Here is a 27,787-nt window from a genome sequence, read left to right on the forward strand (position 1 = left end):
CTGTATTTTTATTCACTAATAACGTGATCCTGGTTCCTGCTGTACAGATGAAGCATTTCCACAATCTATAAAGAATTGCAAATATAATGACTGTACATTATGTACTATGAAATCATCGCTACATTATGATCTATCTGTTCTTCTTCTTCCCCTGAAGAATCGGTTGGATCTGCAAGTGTCTATTGAAGGCCTCGTTGAACAGGAATCGAGTCTGGAATGCTGATATAATCGGAAGCCATGCCAAGACAGCAATCGGTGTAAAGAGAACAACCCCCATTCCATAGTCATATGTTTTAGCAAGTACTCTGGTGAATTCCCACAATCCAGTACTCTCTATCAGGGGCCTCACAGCTTGCGCAAACTGAATGAACAAAGTAAATTAGTGGAAAGTAGGAAAGAAAAGCAAATCTTGAAAGAAAAAGATATATCAGTCATTAAACTTACCAATATCAAACCCCAACCTGTTGGCAAAAATGCTAGGCAGCACACAACCAAGTCCATCCAAGATAGATGATACACAAGAGAGAGAGATATTATGATGGAAAGAACACCTAAGAAGAGGGTTGCTTTGAATATCCTAAACCAAAGGTGATGTCTAGCACTGAACCGTTGCCTTCCGAGGTTCACTGCCTGCATAGAGTGAAGCCAAGTAGATAATTTGAGAAATCACAAATCAAAAGACCTTCCTCTAATCCATACTTCTGAGAAAAAAAAAATAATAATAAAAAATAGAAGAAGAAGACAGATTTCTTCTCCATAATTGCATTTTAGATATGAGCATAGTTTGTAATAGAAGTGACGGTAAGGTTTACCTTTACTAACAAGAAAACAACGAGGATCACTATCCATGAAAGCAAATAAACCAGAAAATTCCTGCTATTCTGGGAAATGTCAAGGTGGTAGACCAGACCATACTGATACAGGAAAAACCGAACAGAAAGGAGTATTTCAAACAACCTAGAACTCATCCCAGAATGACGAAGATGGTCCTGCTCATCTATCCACCAAGACTGCCAACTTTTATCTTGGTGAACTCCAATACCACCCTGCTGCCTGATCCACTTATTCCAATCTTTCCAGTCATCTACTATCTTGTCCCAACTGAATCCAGACGGATTAAAAAGAAATGGAGCGAACAACCAAGTGATTGACATGAACCAAATCGAATAAGTGATTAGTACATATGCCATGCCGCTCTCATAGGACCGTCTAAACAAGTTATAAACAATCAACAGGAGCAGTAACTCAAATCCTTTGACGAAGTGGCTTCTTGAATACAACCTGTAGTTTTCAGTGAAGCTAGTATGAAACACAACAACCTTACGCCCAGTGGGTCTGTATTTAGCACCACCATGCAGAATTGTTCGGCCGTAATAATGGATTTTTGTTCCAAAGGAGAACGTGAAAAAAACAGAAGCCAGCTGCAATTGCATCAGGACAAAATCTTTTAGTGCATTGAGGAACCCTTTCTCAAGTCCAATTTCCATCACCATTGGCATTCCTGTTAATAGCCCAAGCTGTATAAATGACTGGGAGGCAAGAGCTGTTTCCAAGGATTGTATGTTCTGCAGTCTAGCCTCAATTACGAGAGCTTTTTCCAAGCCACTGAGAACTAGGTATAGCTGTCCGTAAAGGAACACATAGATTCCAATAACTGATATCTGAGAAGTTTATGGCAGAGTTTAGATTAAATCACATCCAATGGTGGCTATATGCCAAATATGACATTCAGTTAGAGGTAACAGCAAAGCATACAAGGCATGTCATCATAACAACCCCATATGTGATAATTAGATTAGAGAATATCTACCATAAATGTAAAGTATGTACTGACTACTGATTAAGAAATAATACAGATTGGCATTGAGCATGAAGGGATATTTTGCATTGATTTACTACAATTCGCAGATCATTTTCAATAATTGCTACGACATTATGCATAAAACTAGAGAACTTTATCTTAGTAGCAAGAAGAAATTTAAGAAATTACCAGGCTGCTAAAGTAAAACCCAATGGTTGTGAAATAACAAGACAGCATCCTGAAGAAATCAAACTGACGTCCAAGGCGGTATATGTCACGACTTATAGTTTGTTCACTGTTACCATTAGCAACCTTAGCTTCAAACTTTGAGATCTGGTTTAGACCTACATCACGACCCTTGCCAACTTGCATGTATTCATGATACGTGATCCATCCCCGTCGTAAGGTAGAATTATACCCTACATGGTATTTGATGTAAGCAGTTTGAATAAAATAACAAGATAACTATATGGTTTTGAACATCACTAAATATTACCAGCAAAAACATCCTCGCTCAGGTTAATTGTTTTTGATGCTTTGCTCAATCCACCTCTTGTGATGTGGAATAACCTGTCAAATACATCTGGATGTCCATAGTGGAATCTTACCCTGAGCATTAAGAATAGTATTGTAGTTATAAGAATTTACATAGAAGCACATACAAATAACTTGGATAACAAAATATTTTTAACGGACTGACATAATGAAATACATAGATGGTTCATAAACACCCAACTAACCAATGCCATAAAAAAATAAAAAAAAAAGAAAGCACCCAACCAAGTGAAATGTACACAACTGCAAACGACTAGCAGGAGTTACCAAGCCAAACTTTAACTTGGTCCCTATGTTGTTTAGACTAGGGAAAGTTAAGCACACCAAGCTAAAGTTTCAAAAACAAAGCATCAACACATGTGTTCATTCATAAGCAAGAACGCAATGTAATTAAAAAATGATCTCAGCACACAGGCGTCTATTACCTGAGAGGATTGGCAAGAAGCCTTTGACCAATGGTGACAAAGCTGGTCTCTTGATAAGACATGAACCATGCAAGAGAAGAAACACTGCACAGTGTGCAAGAAAATATAAGAAGGAACCATGATAATCAAACTTCAGCAAGTCAACTAAGATACTTTCTGTAAATATTTTTCATGAAAGACTAATGCACTAACTATATAGTTAAAGGTAGCATTAAGTAAGTCAACCTCGGACAAATACTAAAGTTAGTAATTTCAGTGTTTGGTCATGTAAACAGGTGTAGATGAAAAGTTACTAATGGGGTGGAGGTATTGCCACGAGTTAAGAGCATTTCAGCTCTATGAGATAAGCATTGGGATCATTCATCCAAGACATATTTCGAGTTACTCAAAGCATAATACTTCTCATTGTAGCTTATGTGAGTGAACAAGTCTCAACTCAAATTTTGCATCATAATGCACTCTGTGCAAGCATCTCATATGATTTTTAATCTCAGTTTTTAGGATTATAGGATTATAGGATCTAACCTTCCTGTAAATATATGTTCCCTCAAACCAAGCAGTATAGGAGGTCGCCGTCCTCGGTTCTGAAGAAATTCTTGCAGAAGATTTCTCATTTTGAATGCTTCTTCCAAATAACTGTCCTATAAAGCCACATACTTTAAAAGCAACAAACATGAAAATGACTAATCTTATGGTAGTGGACAAGAAACTCACTTGGTTCATATCAATGGTTTGGAGAGCTTCACCACGAGTGAAGATTATTCCATGGTTCTGGTTTTCGGGCTTCCCTTCTCCAATAGTTGGTGCACCAGGAAGCTTTATGCGATATATTTCCTATGAAGAACAATGATACATATGGTGTAAGTTCTGAGATGCATAATTGATTACAAAAGAGGATGAGAGGGATTTACATTAGCATTTCGGGATTTCGTATATAAAAATAAAACTATCAAATCCCAATTATTTATTAATTTTTCAGTGAGAAATTAAAGCTTAGCATTTTTTGTCAGAAGTTAATGATATTACAGAACAATACTGCATCTAAGCTGTCTCACATAAATCAATAGTAAGTCCCAATTATGTCACATAATTTAAATAACATTACCTGATCACCAAAATCAGGGATAGCTTTAACCAATACTGAAGAATAAACTTTGCAAGGCTTGTTCTCCACTATCTCTTCTTTCTCCTCGACGTAAGCAACACGGAGAGTTGGGTATCTTCAAGCAATGAATTATTCTAGTCATATGACTTCAAGGGTTTTTTTTTTTTTTTTTTTTTTAAAACTTGTTTACTTGTGCAATAATTCTTTCCTTTCTTGGTAGAAGTTACCTTTTCATCAAGTCAATTAGGTCCTGTGCATGTGGGTCTCCAGCAGCTTTTTGTGATCCAAATAATTGGCAGGTAACAACATATGTGAATTTCATGTCTGCTAATGCATCTAGCTGAGCAGATAATGCATGATTTCTACTTTCAACAGCATCATAACCTTCAAGAATATCTGCACAAACAGATTCAGCCACTTAGATAGATGTTTCTAAAAAATTTGATTAAAAACTTCAGTAATGTCATTGGGCATCATTAAGGGCAATAATTTAATGAAAAATCAACAAATACTAATAATTTAAAATTTCAAGATTGCAAACCTTCATCTTCAGCCATGTCAAGAAATGCTTGTAGTTTTAAGGCTTCTCTATAGTACATCATTCCTCTAACTGTTAAAACCATATAAAACATACTGGAGGTTACTGAAATGACAAATTGGTCTGCTGGGTTTACAGTTTACTCTAATATCAAATCTTATCAATCACCTGTTCTGCTCAGTGTTTGGCCCCGGAAAGAAGCCCAATTTCTAAGGTCTTCCTTTTTGTCCTTCTCCAACCCATCCAAATTTTCATAACCCATGCGCTCCAGGAAGTTTTTCCACTCATCTAAGAAAAACTAGAGTCAGTTGCCAAGAGATAAACACAGACGGATAGCCTACAACGCCACTAAATATTATTGTATTAACCTGGAAATATCTTTTGCATGTAAAAGATGATAGAGACTTCTCGCTGGCTTGAATGAAGCTCCTCCATTGAAAAATTAATATCCTCCAGGTAATGTGGTGTCATAACACTGTACCAAGAAAAAATTGTTCTATCAGATGCAAATCATGGAATTGCAGTTGTCTTTATGTATAAGAAGATCAATATGCACCATGTCTTCAAAACATATAGTTTAGAAGATTTATAATCAATATGATTGTTGTTCAGCTCCAATTGCTTCTTAATGTAAAAAGGTCACCACTAATTACTATGAGTGAACTTTATAAACCACAGTGAAATCTAATGTAATGAGTTTATCAATCCTAACTATATAGATCAGATTTTTTTTCTGATGAATATATAATGCATTCAACTAAAACAAATGACAACAAAAGAATAAGTTACATCACAAGAAGTAAGGTACACAAAGAGGAGAAGCCACAAACAAACACCTCCTTGTTCGTGTCACAATGAAATAAGTTACCAGGGAAAGGAATGTCAACATTGTACCTAATACTCATAATCAAACAAGGATCTAATGCTATTTTAAATGAACAGCTTTAGCAAAAGAAGCACACCACCAATGTGTATGCTGAAATGCAACAGCTTTTATTCTCAGGTAGAATTTGGACACCAACTACATGTAAAAGCAGTTGCGCAAGCATAAATTTCAGTCATTTCATCTGCCTTCAACCTGTTTAACAAACCTTTATGGCATCGAAAAAGTTGTCTAATGATTTAAGCGACCATAAATTTAACTGGATGAACTAAATACTTGGCTGAATGAAATCAAAAACACATAGAAATTCAAACAAGAACATAATACACAAGAGAAGAAACTAGACCTGAATGGCACCATATTGGCCACTGTGGGTGCATGTGGCATATTCATAAAGAGAGAAGTGGCAAAGAATGATATGCGTCTCCGAGCCTCTAAGTTAGTTGGAATGTCCATTGCTGTATCTTGGACAGTAAGCAACAGAAGAAAACGCTTGATCTGCAATTTAAATCATTTTAATTATTATTCACAAGATGCTTACATGCAAGAGTATATATCTTTTCATTTTGATTGGTATGTAAATTTATGTAATCTAGTTATACATGTACTTTATATATATTTAGCAATCTTTTCCGTAGAAATATTTCCAAATTAAATGTGGAAGTCATGTTGCAAGTTAAATATAGCAGGGATTTCATCATTATAAGTTTATAACACATGTTGACGATCAAACCTCAAAACTACAAGAGTTTTCAACTAAATAGTTTCTCATAATTCCAACAGCTAAAGTTTTTGTGAACTGTAGTAAGTGAACGAAACTTAGCGGGGAGAATGGTAGGAAGACTCGATAAACAGGAAAGAAAAGGAGTTGATGGAAAATCACCTGCTCATTCAGAGCAGCACTGTCTGGCAAAGGGAAATGGATAGAATTCTTGCCACCAGCAGATCCAAATAATGGGGATTCAATGCTTCCAGAAAAATAAGCAGCATCTGTTTCGGTCTGTTGGGATGAATCCAGCAACTCTAATATCCTGCGTGATTACATGAACAGCTATGATGTACAAGCATGATTGATCTGCAGATGGTATAGTCTGAATACAACTACCTGAAGCCAGTCGTCATCATATCATTGGTTACAAGCTCAAATATATCTTGGAGAATTTTCGCAACTTTACCATGATGGTCTTCATTTCCCTCAACCTTACAACATTTCACATAAGAAATGAGGAACCATAGAATACTTACTTGTAAAATACTTAATTATAAAAACTATATGATTAACAATAGTATAATGGCTTTGCAGGAAATGGAACACTCACCAAAAGTTCAATTAGCTCGATACATTTAGCCAAAAGATCTGGAACTTTAATCATCCTAAAGTCCTCAAGAAGACTTGATCTTGTGATGCTTTCTTCAATTTCAGTCAGTATGGCAGATACAATCCTGTAAAGCAATCCAGAAAAACTGTATATATCAAAAGATATAATTTTTTTTTCTTTATATAAGAAGTGGGATATAAATGCAATGTCCATGACTATATTTTCATAATAGAAAAAAAGAAGAAGAAGAAGAAGTTAGTTGTCAATGTCTCTGTACCTCTTTTCGAGATCCCCAATAATGAGGATTTCAAGGATGTACTTCAATGATTCGTAGCACTCTTTCACAGCACAGTACATGTACTCATCTTTTTTAAGTTTTCTGACAAGACTTTCATCCCTCCCCACAAAATCCTTTGCAATACTCAGGGCAGTTGAAAACTAGGATGTATAGGAGACATATTTATAATTTCAGATATATATTTTTTTGGTCTGAAGAAGATATATTTAGATAGGAGAACCAGAAAAGAACAATGATTGAAGAATTTTGAATATAGAAGATACCTTATTTGCAAGAAGAAAAACTGGCCAACGAACTATGCCGGAAAATAATTCTGAAGACATTGGCATTGTCATTAAATCCAGCTCCCTATTTAGAAACAAAATTTTGTAAGGTATTTTCTTAGATATTTTTGTGGGAAAAAAAAATAGTAAATATGTGCCAGAAAGAAAAACACCTGTTGTTTATCAAGTCCTCCAATCGAAAACTATTGATAATTTGGTTCCAAACCAAGACAAACTTGGCAAGACCATTTTTTTCACTCTTTGATACCTGGAAAGATAGGCTTTGCCATTTAGCACAAGATTCTTCAAGAAATTCAATTACAGATAAACTAAAACCTCATACCTTTCTGAATTTATTGTAAAAGAAACCTTTTCTTCTCTTTTGGTCATTTCTCAATGAGGGTGGACTAAGAGAAATATTGAATGCGGAAGGCAAGGAGTGAAATCTACTCCTCAACATTCCCAACGTCCGAATCTATAATAGAACAGAGTAAGACAGAAAACAGAAATGCTTTCCAAGGGAATCAAAAAAAAAAAAAAAAGAGGTATTGCTATCTTACCTCACCAAGGTGATGCAAAATGCCATATACTCCACCAAAGATTGTGCAAAAAACAGAATACCATATCTGAGTGTCCATAAAGTACACCTAATAAATAAAAAATGGAATAAGTACATATGAAGTGACGACCGCCTTATCAACGAGTATACAACTTAAAAGTAAAGCTGCTCATAGAGTTGTTTTACAGCATAAATTATATATCAGCTTCACTTTTAGTTTCTCAGTGAATGATAATTGCAATTGACCTCCGCTGGGATGGAGTCTAGTAATCAATATGATGTTAACAAACCATAAAATTATTAAAATTCGCTTCTATCCATCTGGAAAGCCAGAAAGATCAACATGAAAAGGAACTACTTTAAATACTTCAGAGGAAATGAGAAACTCACAACTATAATTGGAGCCCATATAGCAGCAATCGCACCAGCATTACTCTTAACTGCGAGAGAACAATTTTAAAAAAAAAATACATATAATAGTGGAATTCAAATCCCTAAAATCATACGTACAAACAACAAAAAACACATTGGTAAATACCTTTCGGAAAAAGCTCATGCCAATCATACATTTGCACACCAATTTTCATGATCTGCTTTGTTGGCTCTATAAGGGGTTTTATCTGCAGTTTTTCAATTGAACATTGTAACCAATGTAGTTTATCAAACATTCACATTTTCAATCATGATCCAAGGATACTTTAAGAATTAGGAACACAATTATTTCAAATTCCAAGATTGTGAGACAGTAACATAATATTTGAGCATTATTTTGAACCAAAGGAGCAGACAAACCATTTTTTCATCTTTATGCTAAATCTATATTCTTTTTTATTTCTTTCCACAAAAATGCCTCTTATCTTTCAAACACCAATACTGTGGTTCCAATTAGGTCTAGTTCACGTCTACATATGTTTCATATTAATTGGAAATTCGACACAGCATGTAAACCATTTTATCATCTTTACGTTAAATCTATATTCTTTTTTTTTTTTCCTTCCACAAAAATGCCTCTTATCTTTCAAATACCAATACAGTGGTTCAGTATACTTTTGTTAGAATTATAGCATTCAACCCAATCCAATTGACAACGAGGGGAGAAGCCCAATATCTTACTTACTATTTATGCAAAGGCTAAGACTTCCAGATTTAGGATTCTAAATTCTTCAGCAAACTCAGTCTCAGAACATCATTGTGAAACCTTTTGGACACTATAGAGTGCTGGATGGAGAATTTGAAAGATTAATCTATTGCCATTTTGGGATTATAAATTCTACAGGGTTAGCACCCACCTCAAAAAAGTAGCTGAAAGAAAATTTGCTCAATAGTACAAGTACCCAAAACAATGTATACCTATGGAACAAGGAAAAGAAAATGTATTAGGGAACAATATATAAAAGAACAAGGTCACCTAATAAAAATTCATTATAGGGTGTAGTATTTACTTCAACACTGAAAGCTGGCTTTCTTGCAATCCACGCGCAACATATAACCTAGGCTACATTATCAAACCAAAAGTTCCAATTAGTATCCACAAAATTCAAAACCAAAAGTCAAACTAAGAGGTGCATCTATATATTAACTCAATAAACAGATTACATCGCATGTGGTATGTTTGGAATAACAACCATTCTTTGTTGGTTATGTTGTGTACATGGAACTACCTCCATCATTACATCAATATCTTCTGAAAGGCATTTATGGCATACAATTCGAACTATGCAGTCTATACCAATGTTCTTTTTCTTTTGTTTTTTTGCAATCAGTGACTATGCCACTGTTTAAGGCTCAAAACTTTGACATGTTCTAGGAGAAAAGTAGTAAACTGGATTGCTGTCTTGAAGTTCATAGTTTCATATCCAATAGTTATTCGACCAAACTGGAGAATTCAGTTATAAAATTAAAAATTAAAAAATTAACAAAAAAAAAAAAGAACATTCCATGCAAGATTAGATTCGAAATCCACAAAAAAACAATATCAAAGATTTAAACTATTGACAAGCTATGTGATGAGAATACCTGTGTCCACCAAGACAGAATGGTGCATATTCGGTAATTTGAGACCTCAATGTATTTGCGAATAGAAGGGACCAAAAATAACACCATCTCAACTGCATTAGTCATCAAATAAATTGCAACTGCAACCATAAAGGAAGAGAAACACCATTCTTGAACCCAGCTTCCGTATGTTGTGGGATAACAAGTATATTTTCTTCTAGAATTAGCATAATATACAGGAAGAACTATAGTCCATATCATTGCAACACCGAGCTTCATAACATGTTTTACTTTTGCAGAGAAGTCCATTGTTTGTCTCACTTTCCATGTAAAGGCAATGTCGAGTAGTGCTGCAATCCCAGACCTCAATCAGATATCATATAATCATATATAATAGTAGGAGGTAATCACTCAAAAATCCAAGTAAGCAAATGTTAGACAGTAATAAAAAGAACAATTACTCAGTTTACTTCTGAACAGGTACTTTAAATGGCAACAGTATAATCTTTTCTAAGATAAAAAGCATAGGTATGTTGGAGCTATAAGAATTCTTCAACCAAGTTTTGCACGTGTGTTAAATGGAGGATGTGCTGGCTGTATAAGGTGATATCATAGAAGAATTAGATGACTAAATACACAACCGATGTCAGACTCAAGTCAATACACACTTGCATAACAGCAAACACACATGCAAAATTAGGGAACTCCCTTGTCTTAACTGATGAAGGAAAGAAAATTTAGAGAAATGACAGAGCATCTGTGTATTCCATTACTTATCAATAGAATACATGGATGTCTACAGGATAGAAAGACATAAATTTCTTTCAAGAGACCTTCGATGAGCCAATTAGGTAGTCACTTAAGCTATAAAGACATTAATTTAACTAGGAGGTTTGATTTAGGCTAAATGAATTAACAAATCAGCCATCAAGATATATGACTACTGTTCACATCAACAACAATCCTGAGTGCCATGGTTAGAAATTTAGGGCCCATTGGAGTCAATTACTGCAATAACCCTGAGCCTATGAGGCATTATTGGGTTGGCTTTTAAATCATTGTTGCATGAGTCACGGAAGTGCTCCTCATGCCAGTATGCTCATTGATATCCCAAAAGAATCAGTCACAAATAAGGCTCTGTGTAATCACTTGAATAAAAAAGACCAACCCAGTATAGAACTCATATTGGATCTCCACATACACTAGAATAACTTGTAAAGCAGAAACAGAGACTAACAAATATTGTGCTTTAGTCTATGACATAAAAGACATGATGAGATAGACATTACACTGCTAATATAGACTAATGGATTGATATATCTCGTAACACAAACTAAAGCTGCTTCTGCCTTGAAAAGTTAATAAAACATAACAAGACTATGTAGAAACATGATAAGGCTTGAGTAATTTTTAAGGTGCATTCAATACTGTGAGAGTAAAACAAAAAACTTCTTAATTGTACCTTGTATGAATTTAAGAAATGCAGATGTAATGAAGATGCTCATGATATCCTCAAATATAACTTTGTCAAACAACTGAAGTGGAGATTCCAATTCATGGCATGCCATAATTATTAATGCCTACAAGAAAAAGAAAAAATTAAGCAACAAAGGAAATTATAGCATAAAGGAAGTATTGTTCAAGCTGTTAGACTAATTTAAGTTTACCTGAAGTGAAACAATAAAAAAGCTCCACATTCTGTCAAAGCTTCTAAAAATTTGCCAAAACGAACGTACTTCTACGAAATTTGTTTTACCCAACCATTTGGGTTCACGGACTTCTTCTTTAGTAACCTGTTAGAACAGAAAATCATGTGAGAGTGTGAGACATAGAAGAAATATCAAAATAAATTAAACATGGATATACTATTGTAAACTAACGGTCCTTCTTTTAAGCTATTAGAGAATATAGCAGTTTCACTGAGGGGTGATCTGCTTTTCTTATTTCTCTTTCCAACTTATACCCAAATCCAATTCCAAATAGTGTAAATCAGGATAAAAGTATTACCCAAATCCACTGGTTCCTGACACAACGTAGTATCAAATAAAAAAGTAATCTAAACTGAGTTATGAAAATGTGTTGCGGAAAAAAAAATGACAAGCTTATATATAAATGCCTAGACTAGAGCTCTTAATAAAAACATGCTCTATAGTTTCTTCAACTATATATAGCCATTAGAAAGCTATTCCAGTAGGAGAAGACCTTTTACAATGCAATTTATAATCAATTAACTGCAATCATGAAAAGGTGCCAATTCAGTAATATGATGCAATATAACATACCCCAACTTCATCTTCCTCCTCATCTTCCTTCCTTCTTTCTTCTACAGGAGCAGTGGATGCTGAAGCATTCTTAGCATTGGATTTTGTTGGAGAGTCTGTAAAGAAGAAATCGTGATCTAGACGCATGGGCCAACCGATTTCAAAACAATCAGGAGACCTGCCAAAAGATAGCAGATTTCACAGTCTCAAGATCATAGGCAGAACATTGGATGACAGGATGCAATACATATCTATACATATATAATTCAAGTTGAATGCTAACCAAAAATACTCATTCAGATCATCATAGTTTCTCCATGTGGAATGGTCAGCTGTCCCACACTTGCTTTTCTCGGCTTCCTTCAGTTACATTACAAAAAATGAATAACGGATTCACTACAAAAACTGGTTCAACTGAAAGCATAGGTTGAACTCATAAAGTACCTCTCTTATAACCCCATATATGGGGGTAACAACATTGTTAAGGAAAGACTCAGACTGCCCTCCATATGCTGGCATGACCTTCTCCCATGTTGTCAAGCTAACAGCACCAGTTAACATGCCATGTAGCTCATATGCCATCTTAAAATAAATAAATAAATAAAAAGTAACTATTAGTAATGGCATACAAATTTCATGCATGACCTACGAAATGGAGCTCGTGCAATTCATGTGTTCATAGAGGAAAGAACCATTATGATTACTAATTATTATTGTGCATAGTACATGAGGTAAATCATGAAATATAAAATAAATACAGGTTCAATGCACACCAGTCAATCAGGGATTTCAAGTATTACAAAACTCCAGAACGAAAAAGCAGCACAAACTAAATCACACATATCATAGAAACATGAACACACATTTATATATTCAAGTGAGAATGAATCTTGCTAGATTTAACAAGATTTAAATGTTAAAATGGGTTTGAAAGGGCAATATGAAGCTATGAACAACAAGTTTGAACCAGTAATATGCCAGTCAGCAATAGATGGTGAGCTTACATGGTGAAAAATATAACAGAGACACTCTGGCATGAATCGCAAGTTAGCAGCCTCGCCCCATATAAGAAGGTAAAGCCCCAGAAATAGAAGTTTATATTGTTGAGCTTCTTGTTTCACATAAGGTAACCTGTACAGATAAATATTTGAATTATAATGATTTAATGAGGTAAGAAAAACTCAGACAAGTTTAAGTACTAAGATTTAAGAGGTCGCAAAAGGAAAAAAAAAAAAAAAAACTAGTGTATCATACAATCATCTTATGGACAAATCGATATAAAAAGCAGATGACTTAAGTCCTATAGGAATTAAATTCATTGGGTCAGAATAGTAATCCTTAAGAAAGTTCCATTTCCAGATCATAAATATCTTACCGGATGTTGCTTTTCCTTCCCAAAAACTTGCACCAGTTTGTATAATTTTTAAAAATTCTCTGCATTAACTCGTCCACTACAGCATCTCCTAACTGATATTATAAGATTAAATTGTATCAACACAAAAGAAGAAACAGTATAATACTAAACCAATATGTATAAACGGCAAAGAAAATCACTTTTGAGACAGATGTCTGTTTATGAGTTTTCCGTTTGTGAATATTAGCAAGGAGTAGAAGCAGATGCTCTCTCTGATTGGCTACATTCCCTTCCTGACATAAGATATAAAATGAATCAATTCTGAAAGGAACAAAAGCAAAGTAAACTATGTAATGCATCTCCAATTGGCCCATTATTCACTACATGATATGAAAGCAGCTATAATTTATAGAAGGAGGAGCAGGGGAGGCAAGAGGAAATTACATCGAAATTTGGAATACATTACCTGAAATCCAAAGCAGTACTGAAGAAAATCAAACAAATCAATGAAAGTCCCATGTTTCTGAAGATCTTCATTGGAAGGTATGCCACGAATATACCGTATTGCTGCTACTGCCGCCTTAATCTGTAGTATTTCATTTATTTATTTATTTATTAAAACTGAAATCCCCATTTTACAATTCATAGGCTTGCTGCACTATCATGTACGTACTGCTATGACCACAAGTTACAGAAAAAGGAATGAAAGACGAAAACAAAACACTTGTATTGACAGTCAGCACCTTACCTCAGGTAGCTGCATGATTGGTTGCTGAATACCTCCTTGATCCAGTGGTAGAATATTATATGGCATGCCAAAGATATCATAAGGTTTTGTCTGGATACCACCTCTATTAGCCAGGGCCTATATATAAACATTAAGAAAAATGAAATGGAATGCCATGTAGAGAAATATATTTCAGATAATACAAACAAAAGCATTACATTTGTCATCATATACTACATGAGAAAATGAAGAATGCATGCAATGAAATGGAAATAAAAAAAAAGGAAAATTACCTGAGGACCGGCTGTATTTGAAACTGTCTTTAAGACTTCAAACAATACAGAACCAATTATACGCGCATTTATCAACTTCTCTCTGTGACTGATTCAGATAAATTCCCAGGAATCAATTTTGACAGTAGAGAAATCTAATCAATGCTTTGAGGTGATTAGAAACCAAGAAGGATATCTCAATATATATATAATATACACAGAAGTGTGCATGAATGTATTTACCTATTTTCTATGCTAAATGCTCCTTCATGTTTGATGATGTACTCCTTGTAAGCATGATAAACGCGTCTTAACTCGCGTATATCACTCTTTTCCTTCCGTTTCCTAATTGTAGTTTCTTCATCCTATAACCCATTAAAACCAACAGTACAGAGTTGGGAAGAATTATTATTCCACACCAGAAGAAGAAATCAACTTTTTGCTTCCACAAATACTATTTGCGTCAGAGAACTTAACAGACACAAGAAACATAAAGTATACATCCAACCAACAGAAGGATATACAAGAGATGGAAAAGATCACTGTTTAAAAACATAGAACTCTAGCTAATGATATAATGAGAGGAAACATAATCTCCAGTTACACTACTTAACTAAGAAAAAACTATTACAATTGGTTTGTATACACTGCACATTAATGTGATGCCATCTCAAATCAATCAGCTGGTATCTCACAGATAAGGATGAAGGAATAGTAATATCATGCTAAGTAAGAGTTTTGTCTTTAACCTAGCACGTGAACTTCGAAATTGTATGTTAGGTTTAAAAACATTGTTGAGACTAGTTCAATTTATCAGACAATCGGTAACCTAAAATACCTGTGCAGCATATCTGTTTACTAAGGTTCTAACTGCCATTTCGACCTAATGTTACTACATGCATACAAGTTATGCAATTATTTCATAAGCAACTGCATGTAGTACAAGTCAATGTGGAGAACCACCTGTTCAAGTCGCTGCAGAAGGGTAGTTTTGAATTGTCGAACACCCCTCCCATTCGAATGACGGTCCATGTTATGTGCTATTTCAAAGGCATGAAAGCGGCCTGCCCAAAAAGTTCACTTAGACAATGTTATTGCCCCATGCATGGATGTTAAATCAAGATACTTGTAGGTTTGGGTTCTTCATCTTAAAAACAAGTGTTTAAATATCTTCCATGAGTAAATTCAAAGAAAAGAAAAGGGGAAAGCAGTTTCCTTAAAATTAAGGGGGACGGTCAAGCGTGTTACTTTACCTTCTTCAGTTGTTGAGGAAGGTAAGGTAATTTAAAAAACTGACCTTGTGCAACCTAAATTAGATCTTTAATAGCCAAAAGAACAAAATTTACTACTCAACTACCTACCACAAAAATTTTCTGGCCTTAGTTTCAGGTTTTGGTTGGTAAAAACAAATTTTCCTTCAAATTTTTTTCTCAGCTCTCTGACAAAACAGTTCATTAGTTCAAAGAAAATATATTTGCAGCTGCCTATGGACATGGATTTTGTCAGCAAGCCGCTTCAAAATTAATAACAACCTCCCCATTGTTTAAATAAGCCAAGCCACATCTCTCTTACTGCTTAATGCACCGAAAATGTGATCGTTAAACAAGCTAATTACTCTAGCATTAGCTTACGTGAAACTTTTTAGACTTTGTCAAATCCTGGGACTTCATCCTATCACTGACAATAAAGCTCAATCTAACCAGTAATTATCAACAGAACCTCCAATAACCCCTATGAAAAGGTCTTCCAGTCGGTCACCTTATGTTTATCCTATGACTTCCATACTACCCTTTACCTCAAAATTCCAATACTTGCTACTCAACTCTCTAAATCTTCAAATGAAATGAAAAAGTTTCACATCTTTAACACCTTATAAAAAAAAATCAACAACTTACACAGATAAGCAATCCGAGGCTCCTCGCTTTCGATCAAGTTTGCAACCCGAAGAAAGCTCCGGATTTTTGAGGCCAAAGTGGCAGGCAATCTCTCGCTCTCAAATGGCTCAGGAGGATGATTATGACCACTCCCACTGCCCATGGTGAGATACCTTGTAATGGGTCTTTTTTCCTCTGCTCGACCATCATAGATGGGCTCTGCAACCACAATCTCAGACATTGGTACTGTGAGCTCAAAGAGAAGAACGATGGGACTGTGAACAAGGGAGAATGTGTGTTGGGTTCAGAGTATATAAGTGGGATCTTCTCCATGAGTTGCTTAATGGAGTTAACGCGGTCAGCCTTGGCTTGGGTTGGCTTTTTGCTTTTCATATTTGATTGAAAAGAGGTTTGTGATCTTTGTTGCTTTTGCTTTTGGGGGTGTGTGTGTGTTTCTCTGCTTTCTCTTTTTTCGTCTCATCACTGCTTTTCCTGAAAACAGAGAGAGCCAGAGACTTCCCTGAGTTTGGAACTCTTTAATTTACGAACCAACGCGCGAGTCTTCACCCACACGCGTGCGCGCGCAGACACGTGGGGAATGAGTGACAAATGATTGTGAAACTCTTGCAAGTTTCACTTTGAGTTTGAGGTGATTTTCATTTTACTTTCTATCCTTCGTTCCAAATATTGCGACGTACTCGTTCATAATACTTCCATCATTTTGATCGTCAAGTTAACTAGTGGTCGATGAGCTCTTGTAAACTACAATCTCATTGTATTCACGCTCGTAGGGTCGCAAGTCAATTGAATGTTTTATGCCACTCAAAACTTGATGTTACACATTTAGTTAAATTTGAAAGGATAAAGAAAAATTATTACCACCCATAGACCTCTCCACAGCCAACACATCACTCTTTTGATACATGATTGCGTATGGAGGGTGGTATTAATATCATATTTAAGGGCAAGACATATTGATTCAGAATCAAAGGTAATTACTCTGTTCATAAGCATCTTTCAGAAAAGCAGCATGGATTTTATTAGAAAAATTAAAAGAAATGAAAAGCAGCCAAGATCACTGCCCACTTGTGATTGCTACGATTTCCTTTACATGCAAATATTATATATAACTTCTAATCGCTGAAAGTATTAAAAAAAGTAATATATATAATCGCTGAAAGTCATGAATCATAGGCTCAGATAGCATTGTTAACCCATCTAATATTAGTTGGCTTCCAACAAAGAGGCTAAGCAAAACCCAAAACAAGACAAGTAGACAACCCAAAAGCTCCTAAAAGCATTAAGGAATGCATAGGCAGGAAGTAATGTGAACAATAGTGCCTAATATATGAAGGTCAAAAGTTACAAACTTTAAGAGAGAAAAGCTTTGCACTGATCACTTTTTCATTGCATGAAATTTAAAAACTAAAAGACCATGGCTAATATAATGGCTAGGAGCATGTTATTCGTGGTTGGTGGATTTTGTTTTACGGTTTTACCCTTCATTAAAGTTCAACTATGGCAACTTCAGAGTTTGAGATCTCAGTTGGTATCATTACAAGACAATAATAATGAAATCAATATACTGGGAAGTTGAAAGGTTTCGCCCTCATGGCCTGTTCATGCACCTGAAATTGGAGTGGAAGGAGAAATTGAAGAAATGAAAGATGTACGAGTCATTTATATTCGAACTCTGTATTTGTTAGTATTTTTCAAAGGGTCAGATTTGCTAACAGTTTCTATAGTTATTATGCACAACTTCGCTTCATTAGTATCGGAAGGTGCAAAACAATGGTGGACGGCAAAAGATGGAACACGTACCAAGGGTGGCGTAGCATAAGTGCATAACTGCATAACCCAGCTCATTAGGCGCTGCATAACCCAAGCTAAACAATGGGCTTAAATATCCTAACCCATATAATTAGCCCAAGAATGCCGACCAAAATATTTATGAATACCTAAGCTGAACAAAATCAACAAATTTGGTAAATGGTCAATGGCAATATTAATTAAAAAGTATTACAAATAAATTTACTTACCTAACTATGCCAAATTACTTAGTGGAGCCGGTAAGGAAATTTTAATCAAAGCAGTACCTAACTATGTCATGAATTGCTATATGTTGCCGTTGGGTTTGTGTGAGGACTTGCAGCAGTTGTGTGCGGGTTTCTGGTGGGGAGACTCTAACGAGAAACAAAAAATACATTGGAGGTCTTGGGATCGGTTATGTGTTCCAAAGAAAGATGGTGGGATGGGTTTCAAGGACTTGCATTGGTTTAATTTGGCGATGCTAAGCAAACAAGGATGGAGATTGGTGAAGAATCTGAATTCTTTAATTGCAAGACTGTATAAAGCTTTATATTTTCCTACTGGGGATTTCTTACATGCAGAGTTGGGTGCTCACCCTTCTTTTCCATGGCGTAGTATTTGGGAGGCCAGAGAGGTATTACTGAAGGGCCTCCGATGGCAGGTTGGAAATGGTGAAGATATTGATGTATGGAGAGACAACTGGTTACCAGATTCTTACCCACGTAGTCCATGTTCACCGCAACCGAGAGATGCCCCAACGAAAGTGTCTGAACTCATTCTTCCGGGAGCTAGAACTTGGGATGAAGAAAAGATTGCTCAGTGGTTTTCACCGGTGGATAGGGAATTAATTCTTCAAATCCCACTCAGTCGACGTGCTCCAAGAGACAGGTATAGTGTGGCATTTTCATAAGAAAGGTGTCTTTACTACCAATAGTGCTTACTACGTGGCTCGTGATATATCACTGGGTTTAGTTTTGGCCCCTCCATCGATCCCGGATCCCTATTCTAGATTTTGGGATCCCTATTCTAGATTGTGGGCAGCTCTTTGGAATGCCACAGTCCCTAACAAGGTGGCTCTTCAGGCCTGGAGATCCTGTGTTAATATATTACCGACAAGATCTTCTGATCTTGTTTAAGTACAAAAGGTTATGTGGGGGATATGGTTTGTCCTTTGTGTGGACATGGGATTGAGAATAATGTGCATCTTTTCATCCATTGTAATTATGCACGTGAAGTATGGGCAGCAGCAAACATTCAAGTACCCGCCATGCATGTCTTGGACGTGAAAGATTGGCTCCTACAGTTGGTGGGCAGTTTGAGTAAAGAGCAATTTGGCAAAGTTCTAATTCTTCTCTGGGCTATATGGAAAAATCGTAATACTCAGGTATGGGAAGGGACGAAGCAACATCCCTGTGATGCTGTGTTAATGGCTTTTGGCTGGCTAAATGAGTTTCTAAAAGCTAATAGTTATTGTGAAAAGCAATCTCGGGTGCAGAGACAAGATTGGGCAGTGCCTCAAGCAGGGTGGCTTAAATGCAATTCTGATGGAGCTTTTGTTGCGCAAGGTAATAGGGCTGGAATTGGAGTAGTTGTCCGAGACCATGATGGTCAATTTAGAGCAGCTGCAGCAAAGCCTATGAGGCATATTACTTCACCATTCCATGCCGAGTTAGCAGCCTTAATGGAAGGAATCAAATTAGCTGAACGAATGAATCTGGAGAAGGTCATATTTGAAACAGATTGCGCCATCTTGGCAGCAGCAGTGAACCAAAATGAACATGATCTTTCCCTGCTCAGCTTTGTTCTTGAAGATTTAAAGGATCATGTTCATAGCTCTGTTGATTTCAAGGTGGTTTATGCTCCCCGTGAAGCCAATAAAGTAGCTCATATCCTAGCAAATAAAGCTCTTTGTAATAGTGTTGACCAAACTTGGTTTGGTACTGCTCCCGAATATATAAGGGATGCCATTCTAAACGAGTGTATTAGTTAATTGTTTCAATAAACCTACCTTTCAAAAAAAAAAAAATAATAATAAATTTACTCCCAAAGGCTTCCTAGGCCCAAGATAAACCCCTTTGGCGCATGTGAAATGCTTCAACTGTGCATTGCAGCACAGTGCCTGGCCACTTTGACAACGTCGGGGTTCGAACCTAGGTTGGGGAGCACACCCAACTAGGCAAGAACCACTAGGTCATTTGCAGTGGATTTATTTTATTTTTTTGTTAAGGTGAATATCAGAGTATTGTTGCATTTCCAACAACTTAAGGATTTGATATAGTACGTAGTGGTGGATGCAAGCTAGATATACGATTGGAATGTGGCATTTGATGCACTGCATATATGTGACTCCCCTAATTGATCTCAATGCATGCATGCCAAGCAGATTGATCACGCCCACATGATTAAGCTAGCTCCACATTAGATCGTGTTGATTATTTTCGTACGTGTGTGGCTCCGAAATGTGTGCGTATCTATTAATTCTTCTTCCACTTGGTTTAGGTTTAGCTAGGTTTCTTGTAGCTGAAGATCCCGTACTATAAATATATGAACGAGTTCTTCTGCTAAGTGCACTAGCTATCATATAGCCTGCGCAGCAGAAATTAGAAACTATTCAAGAAGACAAGAAACAAAGCACGCACTCTTTGTATCATAATTCCATGGCAGTTCACGATGATCCTCCTCCGGGCTACAGGTTTAGGCCTGACACAGAACAACTACTTGTTCATTATCTTCGTCCCATACTCGACGGAGAAGACTTTCCCCAAGGGCTTGTCCCTTTCTGCGATCTCTACGGAGAACAAGAACCATGGCAGATATGGGATGCTTTCAAAGAATTATCTGAGAAAGACCAAGGAAGAACAGACCTGTACTTCATTACCCAACACAAGACGAAGACCCCAAAGGGCAAGCGCAAAAGCCGAACAGTCGGTGGCGGCACCTGGAAAGGCGATGACGCCGCAGGGAAAGTACTTTCGGCTTCTCGAAGGGTTATTGGCAGGAGAAAAAGATTCCATTACAAGAACGATGGCTCGACGCAAAACGGTCGCTGGCTCATGCACGAGTTTGAACTTGATGCTTCTTTACTGCGAAACAAACGTAAAGCGAAGGAATATGTTCTTTGTATTCTTAGAAAGAATAATAGGTCGGTGAAAAAGAATTCAGAAGGACAAGAGGGTCAAGAAGAAGATGAGATCATGAGTTGCGACGGTGGTGATGATCAACAAGATGGAGACCTTCCTGAACCTGAGTTCGTTGAAGAAGAGACCAGTACTACTCAAAAACCAGACGAACTTCGAAAATATGCGATGGAGTTTGAGGTATACCTAAAGACACAGACTGCTGACCAGGCTGTGAAAAAGAAAGATCATAAAGATTCACATAAAATGAGCTTAGAAGATATAGAGAACCACCTGATGAGTGATGACTGAGGAAGATGTGTGTCAAATGATGATCAGTTGTCTGAGCCTCCGGCCACCTTCTGTTAAATTTCGCTGCTCAAATTAAATAGCATTAAAATTAAGCTTCAATTTCAAATGTAGAAACTTAAAATTATCCCTGATAAATATATCAAGAATTAAAGTCATATGTTGAGCATCTGCATGCTCCTGTTTTAGAGAATTTTGATGATGTATATATAACTTGTTTCGGTGTATTTTCTTTTCTTTTTCTAATTGGGATCTTAAACATGCATGTGCTTTGATATATATGGAGACTGGATATACTATTTCCTAGTTTAGATTAATTGCTGACCAGGGTATAAAAAAGAAGCCAGGATGAGACATTATATAAGATGATAAAGCTTCTAAGATTTAATTTTACGCTTTACAATAAGCATCATATTAAAATTCCAATTTTGTTGCTGTAATCAAATTATCGTCTTTGTTATGGGGTCTAGGGAAAAAAAAACAAGAAGAAGAAGGCTACTTATATATCTACTACTGAAATTAAACTACGCGTTTTCCCTAGTCTTCAATTCAGCTATCATCTGATCGATAGGTGGTTAATTCCATACAAACCTCTCACCACCTCCAGCGGAGGATCATGTAATTCGATCATCTCATCCATCGCGTGACTTGTCGGTTAATGTTTATGTGACAACGTTAATTGTCTCGTAAAAGACTAATTCGGCGATGACTTCTACAGTTGTCACTTAATGATTATATGACAACTTGAACTTTCTCATGGAAAACTAATTAGGTGACAAGAAAGTAATGTAATTAGTAATATAGTTCAACTAGGAAAGATAAATTTCACCTCAACAAGAAAGTACAAACCATATGTGATGAAGTTTTAATGGTTGTATAAACAATAAACGACAATTATAAGTCATGGCCTAATTCATTTTCGGCGAGAAAGTTCAAGTTGTCACATAATTATCATTAAGTGATAACCGTAAAAGTCATCGCCAAATTGGTTTCGTGTGAGAAAATTAATGTTGCATGTCACATAAACATTAATCAATAACTCATAGAAGTCATCGCCTAATTGGTTTTCAGCAAGGTGGTTACTGAAAGCCCTTTTTTTTCCTTCTTTTTTTTTACCCATTTGGGTAATTATGATTTTAATTATTAGTATTTCATCAAAGAGATTTTGATATGAATCAGTTGGCTCTTCATGAATGCTATTGCTCAGAATGGCTACCAGTGTTGCTTGAAGCATTGCATAATCTAGAAGCCCTTGCCTTACAAGATTTATGGTGCACATGTGCTGAAGCAGGGTTGCTGCAGAAGGAATATTAACCTGATACGGAAGATGGAAGTGGTTTATATCTTTATTTATGTGATACCAGCACCACAATAAAAAAAACAAAACAAAAGACCAAAAAAAAAAACTCATTTTATTTTGCAAATTGTTGTCAGAAAACCGAATGGAATGGAAAATATTCACAGCATCAATGGAATCCACCAGAATTTGTTTCTGTGTTGGAGAGAAAAAATTCTACAATGGAAAAGTGACAAAAAAAAATATAACTAAAAAATGGGTGGTTAAGTTGGAGCAGTATCGGTACAATGGTGGACCATGGGCCACGCTGGTATCCCAGCGCCAGGACACCTGCACCGACATTGCGGCGAAAGTCTGGCTTTTGCCAGACTAATCCACTGCACCGCAGACGCACGAACCCAAAGGGTCCCTCAAATCTGCTGGCCACGGGATGGAGCTGGGATTCGAACGCTAGACCTGGGGGTTCCAGACTAGGCCATTCAACCAACACACCACACCACGTGGTTTTGTCGCTGTTTAACTTAGTAGCATATATATAGTGGGTTATTCCATATGTGCATGCCTCGCAGCCACACAGGCTCCACGTCACCCAATATAAGTTGTTTACAAGTATGGCTTGAAAATTCACCACACGTGCGGGGCGTGTTGAGAGTATAGATCCCATATGAGAAAATGAAAACTTTGCCTCCTTGGGTTTATAAAGATTTGGGCCGTGTCATCCATTGTCAATTGGTTTTTGATGCGAACCCCAAATTACTTATTACTTTAACATGGTATCAGAGCGGGTTTCTCTCCAATTGCGTCTCCAATTGTCATGAGCCCGAAAAGGAACCCAAAATATTACCATCGAAAAATTCTGATTAGATTGTTACCAAGTGCTGGGTGTGGGCCTTGGATTGTTATGTGATTGGCCAAGTCTCTAATATGGGACTTGTGACCCGATTTTCAATGTGGAATTGGGTTTGTCAATTAATTGCACGTGCATACCTAGAGCTAGGTTGCACGTGGCCGTGTTGGAGAGAAAAAATTTCATATTGAAAAAGTGACAAAAGAAAATATAACTTATAAGTGGATGGCTCTTAATGCCTGTGAAATCATCATTTTGATTTTCAATTCAATTGTTAACTTTCTTTTGCCAGGGCATGAAATTTTAATTGTTAATTGAATCGTTTTGTATCACATGTCAATGAATGTCACAAGTATTTGATCTTCAAAGTGCAGGTTTCTGTTTCGAACAATTCTGTTTTCAAATTTGTAAGAGCATCTTTAGCAATACTAGCCATTTTTGAGTCAAATTTTAGCTAAAGTAGCTAAAAAGTCATTTTAGCTAGCCACTTTAGAATTACGTCTGCATCAATGCTTTCTATTTTAGCTAGTTTTGAATTTATATTATTTTTTAAATGAATATTAAATAGTTTAAGGGAAAAAAATACAAACAGTATCCAACCTATGGCCCACTAGTAACTTCAGTACCCAAGTTTTCAAAACTATCACAATGGTACCCCAAATATCTTGCCCGACCCAACTTTCATACCCGCCGTCCATGAGGGCGTTAACTATCATGCCACGTGGCATTTTCTTAGGGGTAAAACCGACCCTCTGTCTTTACATCCACCATTCCCAGTTCCCACCATGGTTGCCATCTGCAGATCCAAACGCAGAGGAGACCAAGGCTAATCGGCAAGCATCTTTAGGGGAGGTTAGGGAAAGAATATAGGCTCAAATCCATTTTTCAATTACAACCCAAAGAAATCTTGTGTGTATGTTTCAAATGGAAAATTAGGAGGAAAAAAAATTCTATTTTCAACGAGAGAGAGAGAGAGAGAGGGAGAGTTTAGGAAACTCGGTGAGCGATCTCGATGGCGGAATCGCTGGTTGAAGCCCCACAGCTGGCCAGACCAGCACACCAGGCCGAGCGCTGGTTCCAGCAGCCCCGCGCCTCCTCCTCTCCAGCCCAGCGCCCCCCCGCCGCAACCCCTGCCGCGAAGCCCCATAGCCGGCCAGACCAGCACACTAGGGCGAGCGCTGCCCAGCCTCGCCTAGCCCTCCCCCCCTCTGCGCGTACATCTCCCTCCGCGCTACTGCCCCAGCATCAGCAGCCCTGCGGCTCGCGTCCCCACCCAACGCAGCAAGCCTACAGCCTGCCCACCCTCGATCTACCAGCAGGGGAAGGAAGAAGAAGAGAGAAAAGAAAAAAGGAAGAAGAGAGAAAGAGTGGGAAAAAAAAATTGTGACCCAGCCCAAAGAAAAGAAAAAAAGAGAGAAAGATGGGTGATGCCTGATCAGATCCAAGAAATGAAGTTAATTTGCCCCAATTCTGGGTTTCATTCTTTTGCCAATGGTCTGGACAAGATGATGACAGAGTTAGGAGGAAGAAGAAGATGAAGAGAGCTTGAGGAAGAAGAAGAAGAAATTTAGTGAAATGATGAAAATACCCTTCAAAATTTGACAGTTGACTAACTCCGTAACGGCCAACAGTGTTTTAGGTATTAAAGTTGGGTCAGGCAAGATATTTGGGGTACCATTGTGATAGTTTTGAAAACTTGGGTACTGAAGTTACTAGTGGGCCATAGGTTGGGTACTGTTTGCATCTTTTTCCCAATAGTTTAAATGTATTTATAAATTACATAAAATAACTTTAAAAAAAAAAGTTTTAAATTATAGAGAGCCTCATCCCGCTCTCTATATTTTGGAGCGAGATAGCTAAAAGTTATAATAAAGAGCCACTTAGGATTCTGGTGCAGCTGCTAAGATAGATAAAAAGCTAAACATGCTTTCCAAAATAGCTAAGGAACCACAATAGAGAGTCTGCTAAAAATGCTCTAAAAGCATTATCTTTCCTTAGGCAAACTCAAATTATGCTGACATAGTTTAAATACATCTGCAGAATCTGCACTCATGTCATGGTCAACGATTTGCACATCTTAATATGGAATGAAAATGTATGTACATTGCTAAATTGACACAACGAACTATATAGAGGCTTGTCATTTGGAACCGGTCAAATCTTGATCATAAGTTGCTGCCATTGATGGCACATTGACCAAAGTAATGAAATGTAAAGAATGCTCTCATTCCTTAGTTAGAGCAATTCCAACAGCTTCCCTATATTTTAATTAATTTTACTCTATTTTAGGGAAAAATGAGTCTCTTTTGCTTCAACAGATTCCCTATAACTATCTGTTTGAACCTAAATTTGGCAAGACCCACGTGGCCGGTAAACAGGTGGGTCGGGCGCACAAAGTATTTTTGCTTACATGGCCCAGACTATAGCTATTTACGTGAATTCAATTAATGAAGTGTGTTGGGATGGCTGTTGAATGGCCGTGGCATAATGAATAACCGCGACATAATAGATGACCACTATTGAATGCCTGCGGCGTAATGAATTGCCGCGATTGAATGGTGTTAGTCAAGTTTATAAAGGTCATTAGATGCAAGCATTAAAATGATTCAGGATATTTGAAAGCCGCGGAGATTAAATGCACGGTTATGAGTTTTAATTCCCAAGTTAGCAGTTACTGCATTCAAATGCATGTAACCGCGCATTGATTCTCAACTTTGAATTCATGCAATCAATACGGTCTCGATAGTTACAGCCAGGATTGTATCTTTTCCTTTATTCAGTAATGTATCATTCACTATAAAAAGGACCCTAGGCATTTTTGTTAGAGGTCCTTGACCAAACGCTCTACGCGATTACTCAAATTTTATTTCAATACATTTCAATATTTCAGCAACACTAATCAATCTTTACGTGTTTATCTTATCGCTCTCTTTACCGGTATTTATCTTTCCTGCACTTTACATTGTTGTTCTTTACATTCATGCAATTTATCTTTTTGTTGTTTACTTTGTCTGCACTTTATTTCCTGATGTTTACATTTTTGTTCTTTATCTTCTTGCATTTTATTTGCCGCACTTTTACGTTCCTGCACTTTATTTACCTGCACTTTCGTTTATGTTATTTATTTACTGTTGTTTACTTTACGTCATTTACTTTATACAAAATCACAAAAAGAATCATCATCACTTCACTTTCACATTCACTTACCGAGTTACACAGCACGAAGACTGCCGCTAGGTAAGTCAATCCGTGCTAAAGTCCTTGCATTCAAGACAGAGAGAACCCCGCGGCCATCGATCCTTCCTCGACCCACAATCAGTTTATCAGAAGTCAGATCGGCGCAAGATCTACAATCTAGAACAAAACCTCACTTGGCCTATCGGCCGCGAGTTGGCACGCCCGCTCACATGTCACCACTCCAGAAGGACACGTGTAAGCCAAAGAAGCCCTCGGCCCAGTGACACGTGGCCGAGACAATTTTTGAGCGAACATCATCCCCATTTTAGGGATAGTGAGGAAAGAGAAAATCAAATTCCCTAAATTTACAGTAATCTCTTAAATTTTAAGGAATGATTATGAAGATTTTAGAGATTGCTGTAAAATAGAGAATCTGTTGGAGTTGGAGAAGAAAAAAATGTTAAAGTTTTGACTTTTGCTACCCTATTATTAGCTAGATTTGGTTAGTTGCATGGATTCAACTGGAGTGCCCCTTCATTATTAGGCACAAATACACTTAACAATCGTCTGTTTGGCTTCTGTGCACTCTCTGCTTTTAATTATAAAGTAAATACTCTGTTCAAATTCTCAAAGAGTGCCCTAGCTAGTGTCCAGAAAGGTCACTCTCTCTTCAGATAGAGATTGCAGAGATGGTGGAACACTCTCGTTAATTAGGAATGCTTCTACCGATTAGAGCTTTTACAGAAATAACTGAAATGAAAGTGCATACACATGATTAAATTTAACATTTTAACCCACAAAATTATATAGAGGCTTGGAAAGGTCCAATTTTACTTGCTTAAGAGTAAACAAGTAATTAATAATCAGCTGAACAGACTCATATTAAGTTCAATGTATGGGTTCAGCTAGAGCGTCCCTTCAGGGGGTGTATTCAATCCAGATTTTAAATGATTCTGATTGATTTTTTATAATCCGTGGATTTTCGTGGATTCTGTAGAATGTA

At 36.8% G+C, this 27,787-nt stretch overlaps 2 protein-coding genes across 6 annotated transcripts; one reads left to right on the forward strand and one right to left on the reverse strand.

Moving 5' to 3' along the window:
• Positions 1-33: 33 nt before the first annotated feature.
• LOC133728439 (putative callose synthase 8) lies at positions 34-16,711 on the reverse strand. Of its 5 annotated transcripts, none has more exons than XM_062155855.1 (41): positions 16,251-16,707; positions 15,319-15,419; positions 14,599-14,720; positions 14,377-14,464; positions 14,105-14,221; positions 13,823-13,942; positions 13,557-13,649; positions 13,378-13,469; positions 13,007-13,133; positions 12,447-12,584; positions 12,286-12,362; positions 12,024-12,180; positions 11,409-11,534; positions 11,204-11,321; positions 9,763-9,881; positions 9,189-9,241; positions 9,036-9,096; positions 8,285-8,366; positions 8,137-8,186; positions 7,748-7,834; positions 7,531-7,662; positions 7,361-7,455; positions 7,188-7,272; positions 6,904-7,064; positions 6,627-6,750; positions 6,413-6,507; positions 6,191-6,338; positions 5,654-5,805; positions 4,793-4,899; positions 4,593-4,712; positions 4,428-4,496; positions 4,114-4,282; positions 3,887-4,001; positions 3,496-3,615; positions 3,307-3,422; positions 2,782-2,865; positions 2,298-2,410; positions 1,991-2,220; positions 813-1,661; positions 445-630; positions 34-361 (listed from the first exon to the last, which is right to left on the reverse strand). In XM_062155855.1, the coding sequence occupies exons 1-41, from the start codon at positions 16,468-16,470 to the stop codon at positions 131-133; spliced, it is 5,649 nt and encodes a 1,882-aa protein (XP_062011839.1). In that variant the 5' UTR covers positions 16,471-16,707; the 3' UTR covers positions 34-130. The 5 variants fall into 5 exon arrangements, 3 of the variants coding, with proteins under 3 accessions (XP_062011839.1, XP_062011838.1, XP_062011840.1); XM_062155854.1 differs by having other exon boundaries at positions 9,763-10,091; XR_009855852.1 differs by lacking the exons at positions 34-361; positions 445-630; positions 813-1,661 and having other exon boundaries at positions 2,081-2,220; positions 3,307-3,417; positions 9,763-10,091; positions 16,251-16,711.
• Positions 16,712-20,695: 3,984 nt separating this feature from the next.
• On the forward strand, positions 20,696-21,466 carry LOC133731035 (NAC domain-containing protein JA2-like). The gene has a single exon (XM_062158512.1). It carries the CDS (start codon positions 20,696-20,698, stop codon positions 21,464-21,466), a length of 771 nt encoding a protein of 256 aa, XP_062014496.1.
• Positions 21,467-27,787: the final 6,321 nt, after the last annotated feature.

The sequence above is a fragment of the Rosa rugosa genome, chromosome 2 (genome assembly GCF_958449725.1).
Source record: "Rosa rugosa chromosome 2, drRosRugo1.1, whole genome shotgun sequence".
In the NCBI taxonomy this organism is placed as follows: Eukaryota; Viridiplantae; Streptophyta; class Magnoliopsida; order Rosales; family Rosaceae; genus Rosa; species Rosa rugosa.